At 31.5% G+C, this 27,162-nt stretch overlaps 2 protein-coding genes across 9 annotated transcripts in view; one reads left to right on the top strand and one right to left on the bottom strand.

Moving 5' to 3' along the window:
* The window catches only part of Acsl (Acyl-CoA synthetase long-chain), a 57,704-nt gene that overhangs the window by 17,535 nt on the left and 13,007 nt on the right, over positions 1-27,162 (bottom strand). For 4 of the 7 annotated variants that reach the window (XM_017624365.1, XM_017624340.1, XM_017624356.1 and 1 more), the window contains one exon: positions 4,831-5,150. In XM_017624365.1, the coding sequence (XP_017479854.1) occupies positions 4,831-4,853 (23 nt within the window). In that variant the 5' untranslated portion in view covers positions 4,854-5,150. The remainder of the gene's footprint in view (positions 1-4,830; positions 5,151-27,162) is intronic. The other 3 variants (XM_017624378.1, XM_017624385.1, XM_017624371.1) reach the window with 1 other exon arrangement.
* On the top strand, positions 17,351-26,621 carry LOC108369307 (uncharacterized). 2 transcript variants are annotated; one of them, XM_017624404.1, is made up of 3 exons: positions 17,351-17,562; positions 25,734-25,832; positions 26,215-26,621. In XM_017624404.1, exons 1-3 carry the CDS (start codon positions 17,507-17,509, stop codon positions 26,423-26,425), a joined length of 366 nt encoding a protein of 121 aa, XP_017479893.1. In that variant the 5' UTR covers positions 17,351-17,506; the 3' UTR covers positions 26,426-26,621. The 2 variants fall into 2 exon arrangements, with proteins under 2 accessions (XP_017479893.1, XP_017479889.1); XM_017624400.1 differs by lacking the exon at positions 17,351-17,562 and adding an exon at positions 23,599-23,846.

Below are 27,162 nucleotides of genomic sequence, written 5' to 3'. Positions count from 1 at the left end.
AGATCGCAGAATATTTTATATTTAAAAGTTGGTTTATTCTGAAAGTATACCTCTTGCTAAGGTATCAAATTATTCGTAATTGTTTGTAGAATATAATACACACTTAAACAGTTTTTAAAATTAAATGCTTCCAAAACTATACGCGATAAACCGAATATTTTCAAAATTGTGAAAAGTAGAGTTACGCATTTTTCGTTACTTGTCATTTAGTTATTTTTTAAAACACACTTTAGTTACTAACTACATATGAAGTGTACACATAAATACTAATTACACATAAAATTTCAAACCAGTATATGGTGCACTTCAAAAGTTATGACATAATTAATTCTTCCCCTCCTAAAAATTATCTAAAAAATTCACTTGTGTTTAATATTTTTTTTTTTAATTAAAACATCTATAACTCAAAAGTTATGCAACAAACTGATAAAAAATTGTTCAGGCTTCAAGTATGTCTATGAATTATCCAAGAGCAACCAGCTTGATATAGTTCACAACAATGAAAATAAAGCTAAATAACACAAAGGTTACCTGTTTTTAGATTTGCCCATATACATACAATGGTCGAAATAATTATAGCCGCACCACATTTTGGCAAGTTTTAACATATCGTCGTTTAAAGTGCAAAACCGCGAATCAACAAAATGCAAACCCGCGTATCGGCAAAATGCAAAACCGCGTTTGTTAAGTTTTAGAAATTACTTTCTAGAGTGGGCAGTATATTTCAGGACGAATGGATAAGGATTGAGCCAAGAGCTTTTGTGAGCAAATCCAATTTTTGGCAGCCAATGTCAGTTACGCGGTTTTGCAGAATGACGATACGCGGTTTTGTACTTTAAACGACGATATTATCTTTGTTGTTGTTTAATTTTGGTTATTTCTTTATAAAAAGTATAGTTCATTCTTTAACAAAATCCGTGTAAATCCAAGTTTCTAACTTTGTGAAAAATTACAAAAAAAAAATCAACAATCCTTTGTAAAAATTTTGTCCAAGATGTTTCGGTTTTCTTCCATACAAAAATAAATTGTGTGTATTCGTTATATGGAAGAGATGGGACAAGAAAAATTCTAAACAATCAAACGTAATTTTTAGCCATTTGAAACTTGTACTTTATTCTACTAGAATGCAATGGGCTACAACACTGCATACTCAGAATGTTTCTAGGAAATCGAATTATAAGAGTTAGGACATTTTTACGAAAGTTTTTTGATTTTTTTTTTTAATTATTGCACAAAGTTTTAAGCTTGGGCTTACACGGATTTTGTTAAAGAATGAACAATATTTTTATAAATTAAATAACAACAAAACTAATATGTTAAAACTTGTCGAAATGTGATGCGGCTTTAATTATTTCGACCACTGTATGTATGTACTATGTAGGGATGTACATACATATGTATGTGTTTTTACTTTAGATTTAGAGCATAATATGGCGTGATCGCAGCATTTTTTCTTATTTTATAAGCATACATACATATTTTTGAGTCCAAATATGTATTTAATTTAGCTTTATCAATCTAATTTATTTTATGTTTGATGTTGATTAAGTATGTGCATGTGTACATTGGACCGTATCATCTTAGTAGCAAACACAAAAGTTCCCGCACGCCCCTTAGTCTAAAGTATTTTTGCAAAGTAACTTCAAAAAAAGTGGTCGTCTTTTTAAACTTTGAATTTGAAATAGTACCTTAGCAAAAGTTTAATGATTAAAGCTTTATAGCCCTATTCATAATATATAAAGTAGCTTAAAAAAGGTTTATAAATTAAAATATATTTTAATTTAAAATAGTTACTAGTAAAAACAAATGTTTTTAAACCAAGCTTTCTAAACATAAACGAACACAGTTCATAAATACTGCTTCACCAAATATATCGACTCGTGCGCCACCTATCGGCAAAATTTTTAGTGGAGTTATTCCCTCTAATGTAGTTAATATACGTCCTAAATATGAACCAAATCGGACTATAAATACGTGGTTTTTTAAATATCTCGACTCCTGCGCCACCTATCGGATTGCATTGTCATTGGGTTCTGAGCACACTGTGAAGTTTCAAGTCTCTAGGTCATCGGGTATTTGGTCAAAAATTGATTGCAAGATTTGCCCCTAACAAACAAACATACAGAGCAAGTTAAATAAAAGCTTGTAAAATATATGAAAACGTCAATTTATTAAGTTTTTTCAACCTACTTTATTTTTTATGAATAAGGCCATTAATTTACTGACATTAAGGTGGTATGTTAGCATGGTAGGAACTTAAAACTGATGGATAATTACTCGAACGGGGTACTTGAGGAAAATGAACTTTGGCAAAGAGAACATCGATATATCAGACTTTAAGATCGTTTTGATCCATTACGTAAAAATTTTTTTCTAATCTCAAAAAACGAGTCTAAATTTTCCGTCACAGACTCACTGGTGTTTTAGCTCGTTTTGGAATTACAGCGAACAGTATTAGCCATGTTTTATTTGTCCAGAAATTTAAGCTATTAGCTTATTTTGTATGGAGGACTTACCCAACATAATTATATTGGCCTATGAAAAGCTATCTTGGCTTGTATCTTGGACAAGAGGCATTGTCATTCAGCATCAGAAATTTTCTCCTTCAGCCAATCAGAAAGAGGCAAAAACTTACTTTGACACTATTTGCAGTCAAACAACTGTCAAAATTAGGCTAACATTGGAAATAAGCTAATTTCGTTTTATTTGACCAAGATTTAGCTATTTGCTTGTGATGGTTGAATAAAACATTGTTTCAGATCAGATAAAACGTTACAGTAACTCTTATCTAACTATCTATATATATAATACGCGAAGGGTGTTTTTCAATTAAATTCTGAAATAGGGCGCTCTTGAAAAGTTTATTGAGAGCGTTTTCGAACTGGCTGCCGAGATAGGTCGATCTTCCACTCTGCCATCGATATTATAGTAAAAGATATCTAAAAGGGCATATCGCGGGCTATTACCGTTTCGATTATGCATTTTAAGGTGCACCTCAACTTTTTTTGAAATGCCAGTTAGGCTACTCTGGCCCTCAAGGCCCCATATGTATGTTTAGCAATATGGGTGTTAGACGAAAGCGTTTAGTTTGAAAATATTTTGAGGAGGGTTGCCACCTGTTTGAAAAGTTATGTGAACTATGGGTGTCATCTATTCAAAAAGTTAAATTTAAATTATTTAATAAGTTAAATCAATTATTAAAAGACGGCTATCAATCGAAATGGGTTTAAATACTATTTTTTACCTTTATTTAGGAGGATTATCACGTGTTTGAACAATCAAATTCAACTTAGTTCACCAGTTTATTGAAATAATTTGTATCACAATGTCAGGCGAAAGAGATTTAGAAAGAATTTAGTTTAAAAATACTTTTAAAAAGGATTTTCACCTGTTTGAAAAGTCGAATTTAGTTAATTTATACACAATTTTTATGAAATATTAAGATGTGGGTGGCAATCGAAAGAGATTTATTAAAGTTTAAGTTTCAAAATATTATTGATCTAACTAATAACATTTTCTTTTCTCGAAATAATGGTGCATTTATTCTGCCCTGCGCCAGGGCTGTCAATTTTTTGTGTTCTTTTCTCAGCATCTTCACGTGCATATTGCGTGCTCTTTGCTTAAAATGTTGAACTCTGATAATGTTGCCATAAAAGTAAATATTTTTCGAGAAAAGAAAACGAATCTTTCGAATTTCAAAAATGAAAGTTCAAATTAAAGACCGTAGCCCGTAGATGTGCGTTTTATTAATTAAATTCAAACTTGTATTTTAGTTGTGAAACTTTCGCGGATTTTTCAATCTGTGCGTACTGTGTGCTTCTGATTTTAGCGAACTGAAATTCAATCACACTAAGATCAGAGCAGCGAAAAACAATTCGAATGATTTCGCCACGAAATCATGTGCAAAATTCCGTGAAAGCCAGAACAGGTCTTAAAATCTGTCCCAAAAATTTTACAATTATTCGAGAAACTACGAAAAATGCGATTACTCTTCCACAATTTCATGCATATGAAGTTGAACACAATTTAGGTGTGATTGAATCAAACTTTTATGGTGTTTTCACAATTCCAGACACCGTTAAATGAAAAAGGTCCTATACAAATGGCGAGTTGACAAATATAAATTTAAATATAAACAATACTGCTAAAAACTTATAAAGTGAAACAGATTACAAAAATGAGCACAACAATAAAAAATGTTTTAAAAATAAAATTCAACCACACAAGGGCTAACATGTGACCATGGCACCAACAACCGAACAACAGATGAACTTGAATGTACCGCAAATATGTACATTAGGGTGTATCACTGAAAATTATAAAATTCATTACATGTATTTTAAGTCTTATGCCAAAATATTTCGGAAAAAATGTTAAGATTTACATGAGGTAGACCGATTTGGAAATGCCTCCAAAAATCGCAGAGTGTATTTTGATTCCGTTATTACCATTTTTAAACATTTTTATGCAGATCTTTTTAGCTTAAACTCTTCTATCATCTGAGGCGATTTTATGGGAAAAATATTTTTAAAAACTAACTTTATTTATAAAAAAAAACTCGATTTTTGGAGGTAAATATTTTCAAATCGACCCAGCTCACGCTTAATATATTTCTGCAATATTTTGGCAGGAGTCTTAAAATATACAAATTTTTATAATTCCGATGTAAAAATCGTATAAATTTTTTGTATGTAGAGTATGCCCCCTAATGTACACAAATATTATATGGAATAGCATGTAAAACTAAAAATATGAATTTGATGTTAAAAATTATAGTTATGTTTGCTATGAAATTGAGCTACGAAATACATTTATTTCTATTTTACTTACTGTGCGTCATCTTCAATAAACATTTTCAAAAGTGCTGCTTTCCAAACAGGAGTCGAGCCTCAAAGGATGTAGTAATGCAAAATTCTAGTAATAATGCGCAATCTGTTGATATTCAAGTTTATCGCTTATATATATTCCTTTCCGCTTTTCTGATGGTCGTGGGTGCAACTGTATGGTATTGCTTTTGGGTTATTTTTTGTTACTGATGTAGTGTTGTATGTTGAACTCTGGTTGATATTATTGGACGATGTTTTATGTAATTTTTTGTAGATATGCTATTATTGCTGAATTCTTACTATATTCGATCTATACGAAATAATCTGTAATCGAAGAAGACATAGAAGAGAACAAAGAACAACTGATGTAAAAATGAATGGAAACACATAAATAAATGAAGAAACATATATTTATGAATTTTATATACGAAGCGGTTTAAGAAAAAAAAACACAACTACGTATGTATGTATGTATGTATGTATGAATACTAAATTAAACCAATGGAGACATTTATGTCAAAGAAGAACAAGAAATGAGTGTGGGCGTACATGAAAATGTACAGAATTCAAGAAAAAACTATTTAAACACAATTTTCTTTCTTAGGTCGACTTAGGCGGTTATTGCTTATGACCACAGATATATCTATTAGCAATTGAAGACTTACAGCCCGATTCTAAAAAAACTTAAAACCTTTTTGTCAAGGTTAAATAACGTAACAATATCATATAGTACGTGGCATAATTATAAGTTCACCCATATATTGAACGGTTTTGACTATTTATTTTGAATTTATTTTTCCATGTTGATTTTGATTATTATTTTATGTATACTAACAACACCATAAAAATCCAAGTTTTAAACTTTGCACAAAAATTAAAAAAAAAGAACTGTTTCATAAAAATGTTTAAACTTTTAACTAGAATTCCTAAAAAAAATGTTGGTGTTGCGCACTTCCCTCCACATAAAAAAATGCCAACATTCGTTATAGTTTTTTTTTTTTAATTTTTGTATATAATAAGCCATGTTAATTAAAAAAAAAAATATAAATACATAGTCAAAGCTAATCCGGATTTCTATGCATTTACATATTATTTTTTTTTTGTAAATTATAGGAACTTAAAGATTAGCAAATGTTGCGAATCAAGAGTTTTGTGCTACGATGGCATCGATTTGTTAGTGCATATTTTTACTTAAATGCATACATATATAGGCATATTTTGTCAAAAAAGCACACTCAATTGCATTTTTTATTAAACGCCGTTTGTCTAGAACAATTCACAATTGCAAGAGCATTCGCTGATTCAATGCAACTATTGGGTACTGATTTCGTCAAAAATTTTTTTAATGTCTCTGACACAGCGTCATATATCGAGCCCTAACTGTCAAATAAAACGTAAGCGCGATTTTTTTCAAAATTCTCTTTTTGATGCAGAATTGCATCTAGATGCCCTACGGGCATTTCTGCATCAAAAGGAAAATTTTTGAAAAATGTGTCGCATACGCTTTTTTGGCAGTTAGGCTTCGATATGGTATAATCAGCAAAGGCACAAAGTTACTGCACGTTACTTGTTTGGCACGCAATGCACCGAGTGGCCGAAGATGTAAGAGCTCGCTTCACTGATGTTGACGATTTAATATCGAATGGGAAAAAATATTTTGAAAATCTGCTTTGCGCGTTGAAGCTTTTAGGACCATGTATCCCAATATCGCTCTTCCGCCACAGCCAATATTAACGAGATAGGGAACCTGGTTAGAGGCGGCAAAATATTATTGCCTGCATTTTAAGGAATTTCAGATCTAAATGATAGTGAGCTTATTCAATATTTAAAGGGAAAAAAACAATAGCTTCAAATTAGATTGAAGCGGTTAGCCTATATCAATGCAAACTACAGCTTCTTGTCAGGAATAATAACTGAATTAGAACGAAAAAAATCGTTGGCTGAACAAGTGCATCTTGTGGAGATTGCTGTTACTACTATTCAACGTGTGCAGGGTGAACTTGGGCAAAAAATCAAGGAAAAATTGGATACCATTCAACAAAAAAATAAGTGGGTTAAGGAACTTAAGAGAATATCTGGTGTGCTAAGTAGCCAAATGGTCGCAAGTGACAGCTATTTAGTAGGGATCATACAACTTGCATATTTGTATAGATTAATACATTTTGGCAGTTACAGAGTGGTGTTGTCTGGAAATTCTTTTATTGAGCTGAACTCAAATTTCTAAACAACACTACTATGCACTGAGAAAAAGGATTAGTTTCGACAACTAAAGATATTTAGTTCCCGAATTTTGACAATATTTGGGAACTGTGACCAAGGATTGGGAACTATTACCATGGGTTGGTAATTATAACTAAATATATTAAAGCTTCTAATATTCATCTAGGTTGTACCAAATCGTTAATTTAGTTGAAGGGTTTGGTAAATACTAATAAATATTTTTTTGAAGCATATTTCTACAAATTCCATTCAACTTAAAGTATGGTTCATAAAAGGATGCCATTAAGCTCTGCTAATACAGATAAGCTTTCTTTCAACACATGGATTAGTCATAGTTACCAAATCTTAGTTGATCGATTTGGTTTGAGAGCGGAATATATTCATGCTTATGAGCACCCCCTAAATAATGATCAGCGCTCTCTGAGCTCATGTGTGTTTCACATACGAAGAGCGCCAGCTAAGCAATGCACACAGTCCCACTTATTGAATCGTTTGAATGCGCTAGTATGCCGACCATTACATAAAAACGATTCAATGAATGAGACTGTGTGCGTGGAAATCATTGCTCCGCTACCGCTGTTCGTATACGGGTGAAACACGCGTGTGGTTACAGAGCGCTCAGTAAGCTATGGCATGTCGATCACTGCGCTGGGTAGAGAAAGAAAAGTGTGTGCTATGACATGCCCAGGCTTGTTTGTCTCAGTTTCAGTTTTGCCATCGCCGCGAGTTGTTTCGGTGCGGGTATGGTTATTTAAAAATATAAAGTTTGATGCCAACCGGCGTTTCTCAGTGGATATATAATTCATGTGAATTATAATTAGAAAGTATCTATTTAGCCAAGGAAAAAGCAAAGCAGTATACTTAAACCAGCACTTCCAGCAGATATTGACCTGGGTTTTCGCACGACTATTCCTGTTTAATCGTTTCTTTTTAGGAAATTCTTACCACCATATACATATGTATTATTTACACTAGTAACTATTTATGTAAATATGTTTGTATTTTTTATGCTTAATATATGCAAATAAAAGAAGTAAACACAACAACCATCGAGTAAATTTTTATTTGTGTCAAACTGAAACTTTTTTTCCAATAATAAACGGTTAGCTGATTCACGTCTACAGCAAGTTCATAAAATTAATTGAAAACTTGTATCAACCAAAGCATTGTTTATATTTGCTCAACAATGATTTTATTCAACTAACACTATTGTCCACTCAAGGTAGTCGTTTTGTAATTATTAACAAATATACATTTGCCCCAACTAGAAGGCTCAAGTAAATTGCAGACTTTCGTGAACTAGATATTTATTTCGCCATATCCAACTATGCCACTTGGTCACTATAACCAAATCTTGGTTATTATAACTAAACCTTTTTCTGAGTGTGTGACTGCCAAAATGTACAAATCCGTACAAATGTACAAATCGTGTGATCCCTGCTTAATAGCTATAATCTCAATGAACTAACTTACTTCACGTACGGAAATTAAATATGTATTTTTGATTTATTGTAAATGGATTTTTAACTTCTTAATTTAAGTGCTTAATTTTTTTAATACATACATATTTTCAAATTTTAGATATATATTTAATTAATTTTGAGTTTTTCGTGGCACTAAAAATTACAATATATCCTTGTGTTAATTATAAACTTGTAATAAAATATGAAAAGTAAATAAAAAAAAAACTTAAAAAAGCAAAACAAATGCTAGAGGTCTCTTTGCACATTTTTTGTTTTGAGTGCATATTTTCAGTTTTAGTGCATATTTTTGCATAAAAATCCGGGCCCTAATTATCAATATGTGGTTGATGTCGATGCATTTCATCAAATTATAAGACCCCACATCGTTTTATGTAATACAAAATTTTGGTTAGTTACGGCTTTTTGTATTCCAGCGGCTATGTGAAATATGGCCTTTCTATAATAAAGTAACCATATGTATATACGTAAATATGTATCTTCAACCAAATTCTTAAATAGGGCGTTCTGAGATAGCGCGTTTTTGAACCGGCTGCCGAGATAGGTCGATCTTTCATTTCAGCCTTTCCATTTTTATTTTTATTATTTTTTATTTACTTATAATGTATTATAATATTTTAGTGTTATTTATGTTTTAATAAAATTTTATTTATATTTTGATCATTCTTGATTTTTTTTTTTTTTATATATAATCTTTATACTTTTAAATATTTTGTAATATTTAAACTTTTTTAGGTAGGTATTAGAAAATCATTAATAAAATATCAAATTCTATTAAAAGCCGGTAAAGAAGCGTAAAAAATAAAAATTACTACAATAGAAAAACAAAATAAAAATTGTGTGGGAAGAATGAAGCTAAAAATATGTTGATGTCTACATTCTGTACGTAAACAGTACAAATATAAACATTTCCCACTGTATGTACGTATATACAATGTAATATGTGCCAAAAATTTCAGTTGGACTTTGAATTTTTGTTTGTTTTTATTGTTTTCATAGTGCATTTCCTCATAACAAGTATTATTTTTAAATCAGTTTCTTTTCAAGATAATTTCGTTTTGGTACCTAATATATACATACATACTAATATCAAATTTAGAGATGAAAAATCATTAAACGTTTTTTTTCCTTTTTTATTTAATTTTTAAAAGTGGAAATATTATTTTTTTATTTTTTCTTTGCTGAGTATTTTTTCGTATATGTGACATATTAGCATCATTCAACTTTTCCATTCCTTGTTTTTTAATTTTTCATAGGCATAAGCTGAAAATTACTTATCTAATTATGTATTTCTTTCTTTTTCAAGCTTTATTGTATTCCTCATCTTTGCTTTTATTTTATTTTTTTAATTTTAAATTTTCTTAATTCGTTTAACTTTTTTAACACTTTTATTTTTGACCTATTTTTTATTTTGTTGTATTTCTCATTTAATTATTTTTTTACTTTTTAATTTCAACCCCTTTATTTTATTTTATCTCATTTTAATTTGCTAAATTTCTTTTTATAATTTCTATATTTATTAATTTGTTTTTATTGGCTTATTTTTATTTATTTAATTTTTTTTTATATATCTACTTAATTTTTTTTAATTTTTTGTCCATTTATTTTTTTCTCCTTTAACCTACTTCTCAGGCAGTCAATTTCGTGCACTGTGTTATTTCGTCTTGTTATCATTTAAATATGTATTTCACTTTGTGATTGTTTTTTTTTTTTTTTATCGCACACCCACCAAAACCCATTAAAAAAGCAAAAAAAAACCAACACAAACAAGACGAGCAAATTTTTCTAAAACCAAATATTTTCGCAGCATGCTCACTCATTCAATTGAGGCTAATTGAATTGATAGCCTATAAGCGTGAAGAAAAGTCCAACACATAGCCATGCAAAACAAAATAAACCGGTTGGACTTTTATCACCACTTGGACACCCAACCTCCCAACCTTCAAGCACACCCACCGTCAATATATTTTCTATTTATCCTTAAACACCCGTGCCAATAACGGCACAAGCAATGTCATACACTCTACTCCTATTCATTGCCCAATGAACCCAGCTGACCATAGTCAATGTCATTTGCCAATTGTTGCCGGTACAAAGTCTACAGTGCAGCGCTACATAGTATTACAAATCAGGCGAGGTATTAGTTACATATGTACATTGAACCGACCCGCGCTAAGCCGTTCGCCAACACAAATCATTCACACAATTATTGTTGTAACCTGAACGACTTTTGTGAGTGATTAGTGTGTGTTTGTGATTTCTAAACAAAAAACACAAAGAAAATAATATTACTTACAAATATACTTAGTGAGTAAATGAGAGAGTCGAAAGTTCAAGAGCGCGTTTTCACATTACCGGCATATCAGTTCAAATTTCTGTTATTACATTTTAATACACTAAACTATTTTTAACGGCCGTTTATCATCTCTACTTTTTACTGTTGTTTTTGTAGTTATTAAACCCTTTTTTTGTAATTATGACGTGATTATGTTCAAGTATATGTACTTCCGTGTATGTTAATTACAGAAATTTTCCTCATTATGTTGAGGTGATAGTGGGATAGTAGCAGGGTTGCCACTTTGGTAAATTGTTACCAAAATTGGTGGAAAAAATTTGGGTTGGTAAAAAGGTAAATTTTTTCTCATTTTGGTAGATTTTTGATGAACTTTCCGTTCCCGATTTATTTTTCGTAGTTATCTTTAAATATATTATAAATTTCTTTGCATACTTTTTATATAATTACATACCTATAAATGTATATCGATATAAGGCGAACATATCGCGCTCCATTCAAAACTAATTTTACTGGAATCCCGAGGAGCTTTCGACTGCCTAAATATTTTAAATGATTATTTAAATATAAAGACAAAAATGACAGGTATGTAATTACGCACTATGATTGTTCGCAAAAAAAAATAAATCAACGCCATTTTATTTTAATGGAAAAAAATAAAAAAAATCAACGGGAATTTTAAGCAGCACATTGTTGGCTATACTCAAATAGTATTAGCTTTAAAACTCCATACCTTAAATTGTTCTAAAAATTCAGATTAAAAAAAAATTCGAAAGTTAGACGAATATTTTTGGAATTTTTTTTTTTTCTATATTTTGTATAGTTTGAATCCTCGATTTTTTTGGATTTAGTTAAAGCAATAAAAAATTTGTACTCGAAAAATATTGCGAATATTAAAAAAAAATCACTTTTTTAAGTCACAGTATTTGTCTATAATAACTCGAGTTGAAGTTTTTCAAATAATGAAGTTTCATTGTTGCCTTTAGTTTCATCACCCCCGCTTTTGGTTGAAGGAAACTGAGAATATGCCAATAATATGACTCAAATACCGTATAACTAGTCAATTAAAAAGTTCTTAAAAACAATTTTAATTCTTATTGAAATAACTAAAAAAAAATTTAAAAAAACTATAGTTTTAATTAAAATAAATAAAAAATAACAAAACTATGGTTTTTGTTAAAATAATTATACAAAAGTTATTGGTAGATATTTCCCAGATTTGGTAGATTTTTTTCAAGTGGATGGTAAATATTTTTTTTGTCAGTGGCAACCCTGGATAGTAGCAACGAATGACGAGCAATTTAAGGCTAAACCGTTTCAAAGAATGCTCGAATCAAAGATTTTCGAACGGTTGCAAATAAAATATTATGTACTCGTTTGTGTTTTTTGCCTTTGTGTAGGTTGTTTGTTAGTAGAGTAAGAACTTTGCAGAATGCTTACTACTAATGTGCCAGTGCATTTACTACAGAATACAATTTTTTGTTTATTTACTTTAGCCTGCGACAGGTTATCAAGGATCTCTGCTCTCCTAAGGCGGCATAAAACTGTAGGTCACTCCATTTCTGTAACAACATCAAGACGCGCAAGACAAATTAGAGAATAAAATCCCATCCAAATATAACCTAAATCCCCTTTTATACAAAAGTTAGAACAGAAATCCCGCTGTAAAGTTTTTAAAAAATGTATTAATCGAGCTCAAATTTCATATTTATTTATTATTTATGTTTTGAAAGGACGAATGCGAAGCTCTGCCGCTCGAATATTTTAACGTTGAGTGCCACTTTTAGCCTGGAGGTTTTAAGATAAGGCATCTCACTATCGTTACAGCTCTTCAATGTGGAGACAGTTTACATTAGCGACTTGAGAGCTTCAATATCGTCGTTTATTTACTATCATCAAAAAACTATTTGCTACGTTATAAATATTGACATACATACAGTGACTCAAAAAAATTACTACATGTTGATTATTTTTAAATATTCGTAACGTTTTTCGAGCTCAATTTTTTTTGTTATTTTTCTATAAAAATACCGTCTAAACTTTATAAAATAGTAAAATTCAACAAATTTTCATCACAATTTTTACTTTTTATGGGTTATTTCAGCGAACAGGCGATAGAGTTCGCACACTACGACTTTGAAGAAATATGGAAAAAATAAATTTCCTGAAAATAATCCCGACTATCCAACCGCGCTTTTACCAGCTTTATGCAGCCACAATGGCATACATACACAATATATTTATTTATACCGTTCTGAGTCAAATAAAGAAGATGGAACTGAAAATATATCGAGCCCTAACCGCCAAAATAACGTAAGCGACAGTTTTTTTTTTAAATTTTATTTTTGATGCAGAAATGTTCCTAGAGCATCTAGATGCATTTCAGCATCAAAAAGAAAATTTTGAAAAAATTCTGCTTACATTATTTTGGCGGTTAGGGCTCGATATGTTTACGCTGGATTGTTATTTTATTGTCACTTAATATAATTTTTTTAGAGCTTGCAAAACTATTTATAGTTGAATTTCTCGAATAGATCTATGTGTAGGATTTTGATATTTGACTTTTTATTATCTAAAATATTCAAGATACGCAAGAACATTCGAGGTGCAAGAATGTTTCATTTATTTTCGGTTCAGGAGTACCGTGATGGTTATATACCGTAAACTTTGTTTAAAAAGCGCGGATATTCACGATTTTCGATGTTACGTTGCTGGATCGTCACGAGGAAATCCGAGGATCGTCCGAGGGAACCGTTTAAACTACTAAATAGCCTATTTACCAATAAAAATTGAGTGTAGGCCAAAATATAACAAATTAATGGGAGCTATCTATTGCTATTAGAGATGGGCGCAGGATATTGGGATGCGCGGAACACGCGGTACTGATTTCTATGGCCGGAATGAGCGGTATCGGGAAGGTCTTTAAAAATTTTGCGGGCGCGACGCGACCAAAATCATTTCCCCGACACTCCCGATAAAACCTGCAACCTCCGGAAATTCAGAAAATCTTCCTTAAATAAGTTTTATGAAATAAGCACTTTTTAAATTTTTTATTGACAAAGCAAAGAAAAAAAATTATCGGAAGATGCCAGATTTTTTATTGTTTAAAATTAATTTGAAAGACATTTAAATTAAACTTAGTGATAGATTTCGGAACCCACGGGATCCGCGGTACAATTCTAAAAACCTTCGGAATGGGCGGCCTAGGGACTTAAAAATTTAAGTTTGGAATGGGCGGGATTGGGATTGAAATGTTTGTCCCGTGCCCATCTCTAGTTGCTATCTATACATACATCATTTAGGTTAGGAACGAATAAGTCCGAAATGGTGCAAAATAAAAACAGTTCTCAACTACAATCACATAATGCAGCTTAAAATTAACGCACATCGTCCCAATAGCCACATTACTTAGGTGTTTATGTACTTTGACCCGTGAAATTTGGCGCACAATAAGAAGAATAACACATATGTATGTACCTATGTACTACATACATAGATAACAGCAATAAAGTAATGTACAAAAAGCTTTGGACAATTGCCTTCATCCGGCAAGCGCTGCAGTTCAGCTGACACCCAAAGTCAGGGCAAGGTGCAAAATTACAGTACATATCACATATGCAAATGTATGTGCACAGATGTGTAAAAAATTAAATGATAACCAACACAACCAGCGAAGAACTGTCATCTCTAGAGTTTAAATTTTTACTGCGCTGATCTTGTTATACCACATCGGCTTCTTCTTATTCTTATTTTGACATAAGCGTGCAAGACGATTATCCATTAACTACTCGTATTGTACACGGGCAACGGTATTATTTTGTAGACCGGGTCCAACGTCCGACACACGCTTTGGATAAATAAACATGCGTTTAACTGCTGATTTTTTATTATACACGTAAAAATAAGAGAGAATTTAATCAGAACATTGGGTAAACGCCGAAAGCTACATATGTATGTACATGCATATACATTAGACTGCATCACCAAAAAATATTGCGATTTTCCGTCGGGATTACCAAATTTACTACATTTGAAGACGTCCACCAAAATATTTCGGAAAAATAGTAAGAGTTACGTGAGCTGGACCGATTTGAAAATATCTCAAAAAATGGAATTTTTCATGAATAAAAATAGTTTCTTTTTGAAAAAAATCCCCTCGGATGACAAAACAGATTAAGCTTAAAAAATATTTAAAAATCTTTTCAACGCAATTGTAATACTGAGATTTTTGATGCCATTTTTTTTTTACTTTTTTCAAAGATTGATTTACGAAAAACTTTAATAACTGTGTCAAAACTATTCTGATTTAGACTTATGGAGTCCCCGTAGAGAGGTATTTTCCCACTCTTTATTTCTGTGCAAAAAAAAACAAATCATTTATGTCCCAATTATTTTTTTTTTCAAATACCAACCTTCATCTTTCATCCTTTGAACGAGTTTATTAGCAAAGAAATAAAAAGGGGGAGAAAATACCTTTCCAATGGTCCTCACAAGCCTAAATCGGAATAGTTTAGGTCATATATGTAATACTCCTATATTGGCAGTAAGAGCTAGTACCGTCCGAAAACACTACAGTACAGATATATCAATAAACACGTACGAAAGAAAAGGAACACATACGTTTATAAATAAACATGTACACAACACATATACAAAAACGGCACCCAAGTACACAATACATTGACAAAAACGGTACTAGACTGTCTCGCTTTGATTTAGGAATGCTAACACATTGAGAAGTTAGCTTACTGCCAATATAGAAGTATTACATATATGGTTTAGGTTCAGTTATTCAAGTTTTTCTTATACCAATCTTTGAAAAAAGTTAAAAAACAGCATCAAAAATCTCATTATTACGATTCCGTTGAGAATTTTTTAAATTTTTTAGTTTTGTTATGCAAATTTTTAGCTTAAACCGTTTTGTCATTTGAGGGATTTTTTCGAAAAAATCATTAAAAAACTATTTTTATTCATAAAAAACTCCATTTTTGGAGGTATTTTCAAATCGGTCCAGCTCACGTAAATCTTAGGTTTTATATTTATATAATTTCCAATGGAAACACAGTACCGATTTTTTTTGTATGGGGAGTGATGCAATCTAATATACATACATATATACCGTCGTTATTGCTGTCGGCACAACGGCAACAAGGGCATATATATAGTAATAAACACGAATATATGAACATATGCATTGCAATCAGATGATTGTTCAGGCAAAAGTATATACATATAATTTAATCAGCAAACTTTCATAAACTCTTTAAAAGCGGAAATATTTTTTTGATAATATAAACGTAAACATACCAATTTTGTAATTTGAACTCTTGGTTTGAATGTGTTAGGTAGATTAAATAATTGGCGAATAGATAGCTAGCTAGATGAGGTAGTTGACAGATTGCTCGGTTCGTAAGTAGAAATGTAAATGAGGAGCTTAGATGATAGGTCGCATAGCCAATGAGAAAAGAGAGTGGCGTTATTGAACTTTTTTTAATAGAACAACGTTTCCAGTTAGTAAAGATGAATTGTACATAACAAGAATATCCACCGGAATCGGGGAAAAAATATATAAAAAAAAAATTGCGAAAAGAAGCTAAGACGCGAGCAAACGCCACACATAGACCATTTGACGCCTGGCGGTACCAGATGAAGTCCCAATTTTAAGTAGACTTGTGCTAGCGTCGAATACGGTGGGCTATTCAAAATTAATGATCGCTATTCAACTTTTTAATCGTTATTGAAATTATTATCGTTTTCAAAATAGTTGATATCGAATTTTCGTTGGCACTGATCTTTCTTTTACTATCAAAATCCCAAAAGTTATCGAATATATTCACTGTTATAGAAATTATTCGTTATTATCGAAATTATTCATTCCAGAAATTATTTAATGTTTCGAAATTATTCATTGCCGAAATTATTTACTGTTATCGACATTATTCATTGCTATCGAAATTTTTCGCTTTTATCGAAATTATTCATTGTTATCAGAATTATTCATTGTCATCGGAATTATTCAGTTATCGAAATTTTCATTGTTATCGACATTATTCATTGCTATCGATATTATTCGCTTTTATAGAGATTATTCATTGCTATCGGAATTATTCACTATTTTCGGAATTATACATTGCTATCGGAGTTATTCATTGCTATCGAATTTATTCATTTTTATCACAATTATTCATTGTTATTGAACTTATTCGCTGTTTTCGAATATATTCATTGTTATCGAAATTATTCATTGTTATCGAAATTATTCAGTGTTATCGAAATTATTCATTGTTATCGAAATTATACATTGCTATCAAAATTATTCATTGTTATCAATCATTCATTGTTATCGAAATTATTCATTGCTATCGAAATTATTCATGGTCATCGAAATTATTCATTGTTATCGAAATTAATCGTTGTTATCGAAATTATTCATTGTTATCGAAATTATTTACTGTAATGAAAACTATTCATTGTTATCGAAATTATTTATTGTTATCGGAATAGATTTAATTTAAAAATCGCTAACTACCACATCGATAGAAATTTATAATAATATATTTTGATTGAAATTTCGCTTCGGCGGCGATTCGACGTTGTGCCAACTTCAGTCTCACTTTTCGGTTTCTCCTTCGTTATGTGTGGTTCGCTGGTTCCTCCTCGCGTCTATAGTACCTACATATGTACATATGTATACGGAGGATGTCAACAAGTTTTTTATGCCGTTTTCATGTTCATCTTTTAAGTAAGCGTCTGTGTATGATATGGTGCCCATTAGATAAGGGCAAGCGTTTCCACAGCTTCCTGCTCCTTGGGATATTTTTAGACGGCATGTGTTGAGTGGATTTAAAGCAGCTTTTTATCTACATACATATATATTTGTTATTTACTATAGAGTCGCTTTCCGTTTTAGCTAGTTAATGTCGTCCGATTAACAGAAGCCTCCAGCTTTTACTTCGTCATACATTTTTCAGCAGTCTCCGTAGATATCAAAGTTCCTATTGCCAGGTCTCATGCCCTTTCGGCATCATTTTTTCTTCGATTATTGTCTGGAACATTCGCACACAATGAAGTCAAGGAGTCTGATTCACATACTACATATTTACATCACTTAGCTTCTGATCTAGGACTATTACTTCAGAATCAGTTCCCAATATGGTTAATAGAAATAACTTAATGACCACGTGTTGATTTTTTTTAACCACGCTTTAAACAAATCCACATCAATCACAGTTACAAAAAAAATTTAGGAAAGTTCAAGAAATTTTCATCAAAACTGCAACTTTTTAATATGAATCTTTGGAACATTTATGCGTATGCCGTGCAAGTTCTAACGGCGAAAAAATCCCGTGAATTTTTGCGAATTTCGAGAATGGACGGATTTTTGAACTTTTTTCCATATAAGTATGAATTTCTTATGAAATAAAATGCCGGAGACCGTTAGCAACAATATTTCAAAAAATCAACGCCAGTTTTTGCGAATTGCGCTTGTTATTTAAAAAACCACAAAATCAGTCTCCAAAAAAATTTGAAAAAATCAACGCGGTCTTTTTGATGGTTCAAACTTGTATGGGCTATAAAAGTGCATAACCAAAAATGTTCTAAATACTCGGCTAGAAATGCTGAAATTTTTATGAAAATTTGTTGGTTTAAAAAAAAAACACCTGGTCATTTGTTTGAGTCACTGTACATAAGAGTACGCATTAATTGAATTTAATTCCATAAATATCACCCGTGCCAATGGGACTAACACGACAAAACAAAGCAAACCACATAAGTTGTAAGTGTAAGTCAGCACTACACATGTAGCCATCTATCCACATATACTAACAGCAGCAAAAAATACACTGTGAAAACTGTAACCTTAAACTACGATAAGGACCACAGAGGAAATATATAAATCCAAATCGAATTCTAGGTCAAAGTCAATAAGAAAATGAGTGGCTTGAAACAAAAGATAATGAAAAGGGTTAAACAAACAGGAAAGAATGAAATAAAATACACAGATTAAAATAGACAAGCAAAGAAGTCTAAGTTTGTACGTTTTACCCGGCGCACGAATCCATAAATCACGTAGTTTTTATGCATTTCTAAAAATGACGATTATCTATACGGTGGATTGTAATTATTATCAGAGACTCACATCAGCTGTTACTGAGATACATATTTTATTTTAAGTCAGCAGTACAACATCCATTGTGAACAATTTTACGAAAATCCCATTTTTCGCTAAGTTTAAAATATGATGCAAGCGTGATTTTGGTCCCATTCCAAAGATCCAACCAACAGTTGCAGAAATATGAAAGTTTAATCACAAAAAAAAAAACAAAAACTTATATGGGATTTAGTCTAACTTCGCGCATTTGCAAAACCGGCCAACCTTGAATTAAGAGCAATCGATTGACTAGCCAAAGTTTTAGTGTTTAAGATACCCTTTCAAAAATATCAAATTTTTCAAGGGAAACTCTGACAAATGTCTTTCAGCTCACCCCAGCTCTTGGAATTTAAAAGGAAAGTTTTATTTTTAAAATAAAATCTATAAATTTAAAGAAAATTAAATTTAAAAACATTTAATACAAAATGAGAAAAAATTAAATTAAAAAAAAAAATATTTTCCTTTCTAAAAAAAAATAAATTTCTTAGTAAATGATATTGAAAATTATGTATACATATATTTTTCCTTTTAAAGCACAAAAATCAAAAACAAAAGAGAATTAAATTTAATAAAATAATAATAAATTTAATTAAAATTCCTCTGCCCGATAACTCGAACCTCGGATCTATCTAATGAAACACTCGGCCATTGCGACTATTCGAAGAGCTCAAGCACAATGACATAACGTGTTTTCTGTCAAAAGAGTTTTTCACCATAAAAGTTGGCAGGGAGCTTTTTTATTAAGCTTTCATGTCAGAATAAACCATATCCTTCCAACTACCTTGCTCACTGTTTTTCAATTGCCTCACAAAAGTCTTTCAACTATCTTAGCCAAAATTGCCCTGTTATTCTTTTTTAATGCCATGGGAAAATTTCTAAAGTCACTCAAGTTGTTTTAACAAAGTGCCTACATATCTGTGACATAAATTTTTACTCTAGTTATCATGTGCACAGACGGACGGATAGAATGGGTTATTCACCGTACAGTTATGTTATGGCACCCAATCTTTTTATTCCCCAGGATCGAAAATAAACTGCGTTGTCAACTAGTTAAGTACTAGTGCTAATAAGTAGTCGCAAAATTTTCACAGGATCCCTGCGACTAACATATGTGTACCTAATAAAGTAAGTTGAAATCAAAATGATACAATACAAGTAATTTTTAGCAAAAAAAAACCCGACTAGAAAATTATCGAAATCGCTTGACGTGGCCCAAAGTTATGCGGTAACATACATAACAAAAAAAAATAAATTTTCCGACGAACTGATAACCTTTTCCTTTTTTGGAATTCGGTTAAAAAGTAGTCCGGTAAGCAATTTTTTACATATTCTCTCAACTTTAATTGACATTTACTGCATCCAGCTACCTATAACTTTTATTCAAATATAGATATGTAGCCTGGTAACTAAATTATATAGATTTGCTTAGATTAATTTAAGTTGCCAATTGTTCAATCCAAGCTCGACACACACACACACCACGCACAAAAACGCGACGATGTAGATACCCTGCAGTGAAAAATTATCGATTGATAAAAATAACCAGTGCAGTTAGCTTTTTTGCGGGATTTCGATAAATAGTTCACTTTTAACTATGACAAAACCAATTTAAACTGAGTTGTAAAGTCATGCAGGAGTAATGCTGACGTAACCGGGAGTTTGTTTTCTTTTTCTATAAAAATATCCTCATTACAAATTACTTCGAATACACTTTTCTCTGCACTTTACAGATGCCTTTTTGAATTGACGACAAATAAAATGAAGATCGAAATTCTATTACATTATCAGTTTAATGTTGTCTGACGGAATTTGAATGTGGGACTACCTACAGCAGAATAAGTAAACAAATAAACATACATATATGTATGTAGTGTTTAGATAAATAAACTAAATAAATAAAAATTTTAAAAATCACACCAATTTTTTCTTATTGATATTTTGTGTAGTACTTATAAGTTAGTTGAAACCTAATGCAGAGATATCCCGATCTGACTTTTTCGGCCATCGCCCGATTAGATTTAAGCTAACATCACTTCCTGCAGGGTATGTATGTACTTTCATACTTACATATGTATTTCGAAAAAGTCAACTTCGATCATTTTCACATGCAATCACCAGTTTCTACGTTAACCCCCCAAACTAGTGTTGGTGCTTAATTTGCTGAATATTTGTCGTTTTGAATAAAATAAAAATTCGCGGCCCACGAGTACGTACATACAGTTGTCCACAAAATAATAAGAGTGCGCTATTTTGACCAGTTTTGCCTATTATTTATTTTATGCTTATTATTTTTTAATAAAAGTCTAGCTGGTTATACAACAAACACCATATAAATTTACATTTCAATCTTTGTACAAAAATTATAAAAATGCAACAAATGATCACCAAAATTTCAAACATTTAATCAGCATGTTTAAAAAACATCTTGGTATACAGTTTTGTGCCCAATTAATTACATACACTTAGTAAAATGAATTGCAAGTTTCAAGATGGTAAAAAAACCGTTGATTTTTGAGAATTTTTCTAGTTGAAGGTGTTTCACGTTTTTTCCAAAGTAAATATGTTCGACAATTTCGTTTTTATATGGGAGGACACTGCCGAAAAAAATGCCAAAAATCAATGGGATTTCTTAGCAGCTTGAAACTTGCACTTCATAAGACTATTTAGTATTAAATAGGGCACAAAACTTCCTACTGAAATTTTTTCTAAAGATTCTGATTAAAAAGTTAGAAATTTTAATGGCAATTTTTTTTAAGTTTGATTAAATTTTTTGAAATTTGTGCAAGCTTTGAAACTTTTATTTATGTGGTCTTTGTTATGGATTGAATTACATTTTAATTGAAAGTTATTAAAAATAAACGTAAGTTGCAAACAATGCCATTTTTAATTTTGGTGCTAATTAGTTGAACGCAGGTGTGTGCACGTATGTGTATAAATACAAGCATAAATTTGTATACAATGAATAACAACTAATTTCATTTGTGGCAAAGCATTTATGTATCTTAATTATATTTGTAAATAGCCGGTAATCGATGGAATAAAATTTAATAACATTATTTACATAAGCACTTCATATTTAATTTATTTGTTTTTTGTCGTTTTACATTCTTACTAAGTAGAATATATTTTTTGAACATCTATCACAATGTTTGCCAAATGTCAAAGTTAGCCATTTGTGTGCATTATTTTTTGCCAGTTTGTGATGAAAAAATCAAGTTAGTTAATCGCGTCTAATATTCGATTAGTTGAATTGTACAAAGTAATTAAACGAGTCCTACGAAAGCCATTCATGAGAACACAGCAATTTTACTATAGCTATTTGTGTTAACACTTGGAAAAAAACTCCTTATTTCTTTCTACACTGAGGGAAAAAAATATTAAAATCAAATAGAAACGTAATTGATCTTACTATAAACGTCAACGAAAGTACTGTATATCGGTAAATATTCAATTCAATTACGCGCATATTAAAATGACCGCGTTCGTACTGAAAAAGCATCCGAGAAGTGAATAATCAAGAAAAAACTACAAAAAAAAAATTTATTTGCATGTTGCCTGCAGCGGAATTCGAACCCGACCATCTCCGGATACCAACAACTTGTGGCAAGCATCTTTGCGCACTCAGCTACACCCAGCCATATGAATTTGCTTTCAAATGTTGAATATCCATCAACACCACAGAACGCGATTTGTCCGGATAAATATGTATGTACTATGTATGCACGATTGACAGAAATTCTTGAGAATTCTACTCTCATTCTACCATTCTTGCTATGTGTGTATGTGTGTTTTGTCACCGCTCTCAGTGCGGCGCTCTGCATGCTTGGGGTGCGTATGTACACTTACATATACATACTCAGATGTGAACAGTCAAATACGTGCGTAATAAATTTTGTATGAAAATATTATTTTTAAATACGAACATTTTTAAACAACAATCAAATATAAAGTATTCATTTTTACTATGCATTATTTCCCTCAGTGTACGTAAATACATAAAGCTTAAGCAAATTCTTACGAAATTTGATAAGCATGTCGCAGAGTATTCAAGGGAAGTTTTATTTCCTATCAAATTCGCAATTTGAACTTTGTGCTACAGATTCATTGTCGCATTTCCTCAAAGTGCTTCAAACAATGCGAATCCATACATACATTACTACTGTGCGCCCAGCAGTGACGTCATCGAGTATAAGCGATATACTATAAATGGTGCAAACGTCATTATTTGGAGTACCTGCCACAATAGATGGGGCATACTTTAAAATAATGGAAATTGCAACATTATCACAAAGAAATAATTGAAAAGTATCAACTCAGTTGTTTGTGATGTTAAAACACGAAACATGAAAAAATAATAGAACGTGTCCAATCTGATTTTCAGCCACGTTCTAAAGGCGCTCTGATTGACCAGTTTACTATTACGAAATTATTTATTATTTTTATGACTCAACAACATACATATGTACATATATATATATGTACATACATACATACACATGTACATAAAAAACAACAGCGGAATGCACAATTTCAATTAAAAATCAAAACAAACAATTGTGATCGCGAAAAGGCAAAACATGCTGTATTTATTCTTGTTCTTAACAAAAAACAACACCGTAACTTTCCTTCACTTTTTTATTATGGCGGCGTTATTGCTTTTCGTCATATCACAATACGTTTACTTTTAAATAATACAAAGTTTACAAATTTCACTACAGCGGAATTCATATGTATGTGGGTAGAAGGCGGAAAGCGGACGACTGCCAAAGCACAGCGAGTGCAAAGTGCTGCTCCTTAACCCGCTATCATCATTCTGCCAACCAAACAACAGCCTCAGCTGTGTACCAGTTTGAAAATCGTATGATTGTGTCAAAGTCCGTGAAATTGCAAATAAACAAAAAAAAATAAAAACACACATCCATACACGAAAACAGATCAAAAAAATAAAATTAAAATTAAAATAGCACGTATACTCGTACATATGTAAAATGAAGGAACTAGCGCTTAAATGTATATACAGTGGTCTAAAAAATAATAGTAGTGCGATATTTCCATCAGTTTGGCTGTTTGTCTTTTTTTATGTAATGTTCATTATTTTTTTGTAAAAGTTTACCTGGTAATACAGCAAACGCCATACAAATTAACATTTCGAAGTTTGTACAAAAATTATAAAAATTCTGCAAATTTTCACCAAAATTTCAAAATTTTTCATCAGAATCTTTAGTTTTGTGCAAGTTACAAGCTGCTAAAAAATCCCGTTCATTTTTGGCAAAATTTTTTGCTGGCATATAAAAGAAAATTGTCGAACATACTTTGTATCAGTGACCGACAGATGACCGGCCCATTAATTGCTGTATCACAAATTGTCATTTATTTCTTGTTATAAAAAGTAAATCACTCACAATAACTTTCAGAACAAGTTTTTGGCTTATCTGCATTGGTTAGACTTTTATTTGATTTGATGTTTTTTTTTACGTTTCGAATTGACCTTTTTTTTACGTTTTTGTTTTAAATGCAAGTAGGTATGTTAACAAGTAATTTTTAGCAAAAAAAACCGACTTCAATTCTCATATAAAAAATACTCTCATATAAAAAAAAAAAAATAGATATATATATCTCATGATCCACTGATCGGATCTTAACCAGATTAGTTGGGACTACCTCTGAGACACTACCTTTCCGATGCAAAAAGAATGATTGAAATCGGATGACGTGGTCCATAGTTATGCGGTAACATACATAAAAATAAAATAAAATTAAAAAAAAAAAAAAAAAAAACGAACTGATAACCTCCTCCTTTTTTGGAAGTCGGTTAAAAATACTGAGTGAAGTGCTTCGGTATTTGGCTTCTAATTAGTATAGTTTACTTATTGAAGGGAAGAAGATGGGCCGAAAATCAAGCGTTGAATTCCGCAGCTTTTTTCACTTGGATACGAGTAGTGATAAAAAAGTTTGAGTGTGTAAAGTTTGTAAAAAAAAGTTTATAACGGTGGTTATTTGAGTGAATAAGAATATTTAATTCTACTTACTATTCTTTATAGTTTGTTTTACTTCGTTGTATTTTCATCATATATTTTCTCTGCAGCATACTAACTCACCTTTTAAACAAAAAAAAAATCATATATAACTGCGGTTGGCCTTTATTTTCGTCAGCGATTCCATTTCTCATAGTCATTAACCGTAAGCTCTCTCGCATAAAACGCTTTCAGAGTGATATATCACAAAAAGTAAAAAAAAAATGGTTAATGATAGGAAAAATTACAATGTGTTTAATGTGGACCAGCTATTTTCGGTATCTGCTTTGTATAGAAAAAACGTGAAACACCTTCAATAAAAAAATTCTTAAGAACAACGATTTTTTTTTTCAACTTGAAACTTGCACTTCTCTATGCTAGAATTAAATGGGCTACAAAACCTGTTTAAAAAGTTTGAAATTTTGGTGAAAATATGCAATTTTTTATAATTTTTGTACAAACTTTGAAATGTAAATTTGTATGGCGTTTGCTGTATTACCAGCTAAACTTTTATAAAAAACAATAAACATTAAATAAACAAAAGACAAATGCCAAAACTGGTCAAACATGGTCAAAATATCCCCATCCCATTATTTTGTGGACAACTGTACACATATACATATGTATTTGGGGGCGGCCGGCTGATTCGTTGGCAAAGTCGTTGAAAAATATGCATATATTTAGTACATACTCGTTTTTCGTTGCTGAATTAAATGTGCACGCGTTTTCTTTTTATGCATCTTTAAGTGCTCACATGCAGGCATATACGAGAGGATTGAGGTCGTTGCTTGGGGACGGCTGCAGTCTATGTGATCACGAGTGTATGCGCACACCCAGAGTACTATTGTAAGTTTGGATAAACAGATGTCAGAAAGTTCACTGCCTCCACAATGAAGGACTAAAATATAAAGCAATGTCACTGAGAAACTTTCGCAGGCAAATTAGTCTATTTTATACATAGAAAATTGATTTGGCGTTAAAATATTTTTCCGGTTAAAATTGCGCTGTATTAGGGCAGAGCAGAATTTCCAAAGTCGAAAAAATGGTCGATGAAAATTTAACTACATACATACATTCAGGTACTTAAACAAGTTACCGACACCGTGTTGATTTCTTTTAAATATTCACAATGTTTTTCAAGTTAATTTTGTTTGCTAATTTTCTTATTAAATAAACGTTTTTAACTTTTCAAACCCCTAGCCAAAATTCTTTTCCGTTCCACTTTCAGGGCCGCATCAAGCGACCTTCAGAGATACTCAACCTCATCTGGTTACAGCGGAGCTCTGCTCGGGCGAACACGAAATTTTATTGTGGAAATGGGCAGGTCTCTAAGTGCAAACGAGCGATGTAACGGCGCCAAAAAAAGCCAAGACGTTCGGATACTGGACTCCATCCTTTGCTGTGATAACAAAAAATCAGATCACTGCTCCGCCATGTAACCAGAGTTCTTACCGGGGCTAATGGGAATGCGTGCCAGTGCACGGACTTCACCACTTTATTGGTAGAGATCTACCAACTTTTTAGCTGTACTTTATTTTCTATCATTTTTACCATCAAAGGCTAAAAATCTACCAAAATCTATCCGGAAAGAAAGCAAAGAGATTTAAATGAACGCAGTGTATGCATATTTTGTCATCGAACACACCCAAAAAAAATAAATAAAAATTAACTGACCAACCAATTTAAAAGTTAAATTGCATCTCTATCAGTTATTTATGTAAATATTTTTCGGTTGCAATACGTTTTTTGTGAGAGAGTGCCAAACAAATGGTCTGCAAATTTCAAGCATTTCAAATCTAACCAAAAAATTTTGAAGATTTTTTTAGCCACTTCTTAAATTAATACAGTTCGAATCGAAAACCTTTTTGAGATTATCTTAATGAGATTACGGAATTTAATTGCGGGCTCCCTTTTTCAATCTAAGATATCGAGCCCTAACCGTCAAAACACACATTTTACATACTGCCCAACAATCTTCTTCTTAGCAAGCGACGCAAATATCGAGAAATTGCAAAAAATGCAAAATAGAGCTATGAGGTTCATATTAAATAAGCGTTACGATACACCTACACAGGAGATGATCACAGATATGAATTGGTTGAGTGTTAAGCAACAGGTTTTCTATCATGCTATGAAATTCGTATACAACATAAAGAACGGTAAACTTCCAGACTAT

This window comes from Rhagoletis zephyria, unplaced genomic scaffold (genome assembly GCF_001687245.7).
Source record: "Rhagoletis zephyria isolate East Lansing unplaced genomic scaffold, Rhagoletis_zephyria_1.1 Rzeph_scaffold_00057, whole genome shotgun sequence".
Classification (NCBI taxonomy): Eukaryota; Metazoa; Arthropoda; class Insecta; order Diptera; family Tephritidae; genus Rhagoletis; species Rhagoletis zephyria.
The sequence above is the reverse complement of the archived record's forward strand: the minus strand, read 5'-3'. Positions and strand labels throughout refer to the sequence as shown.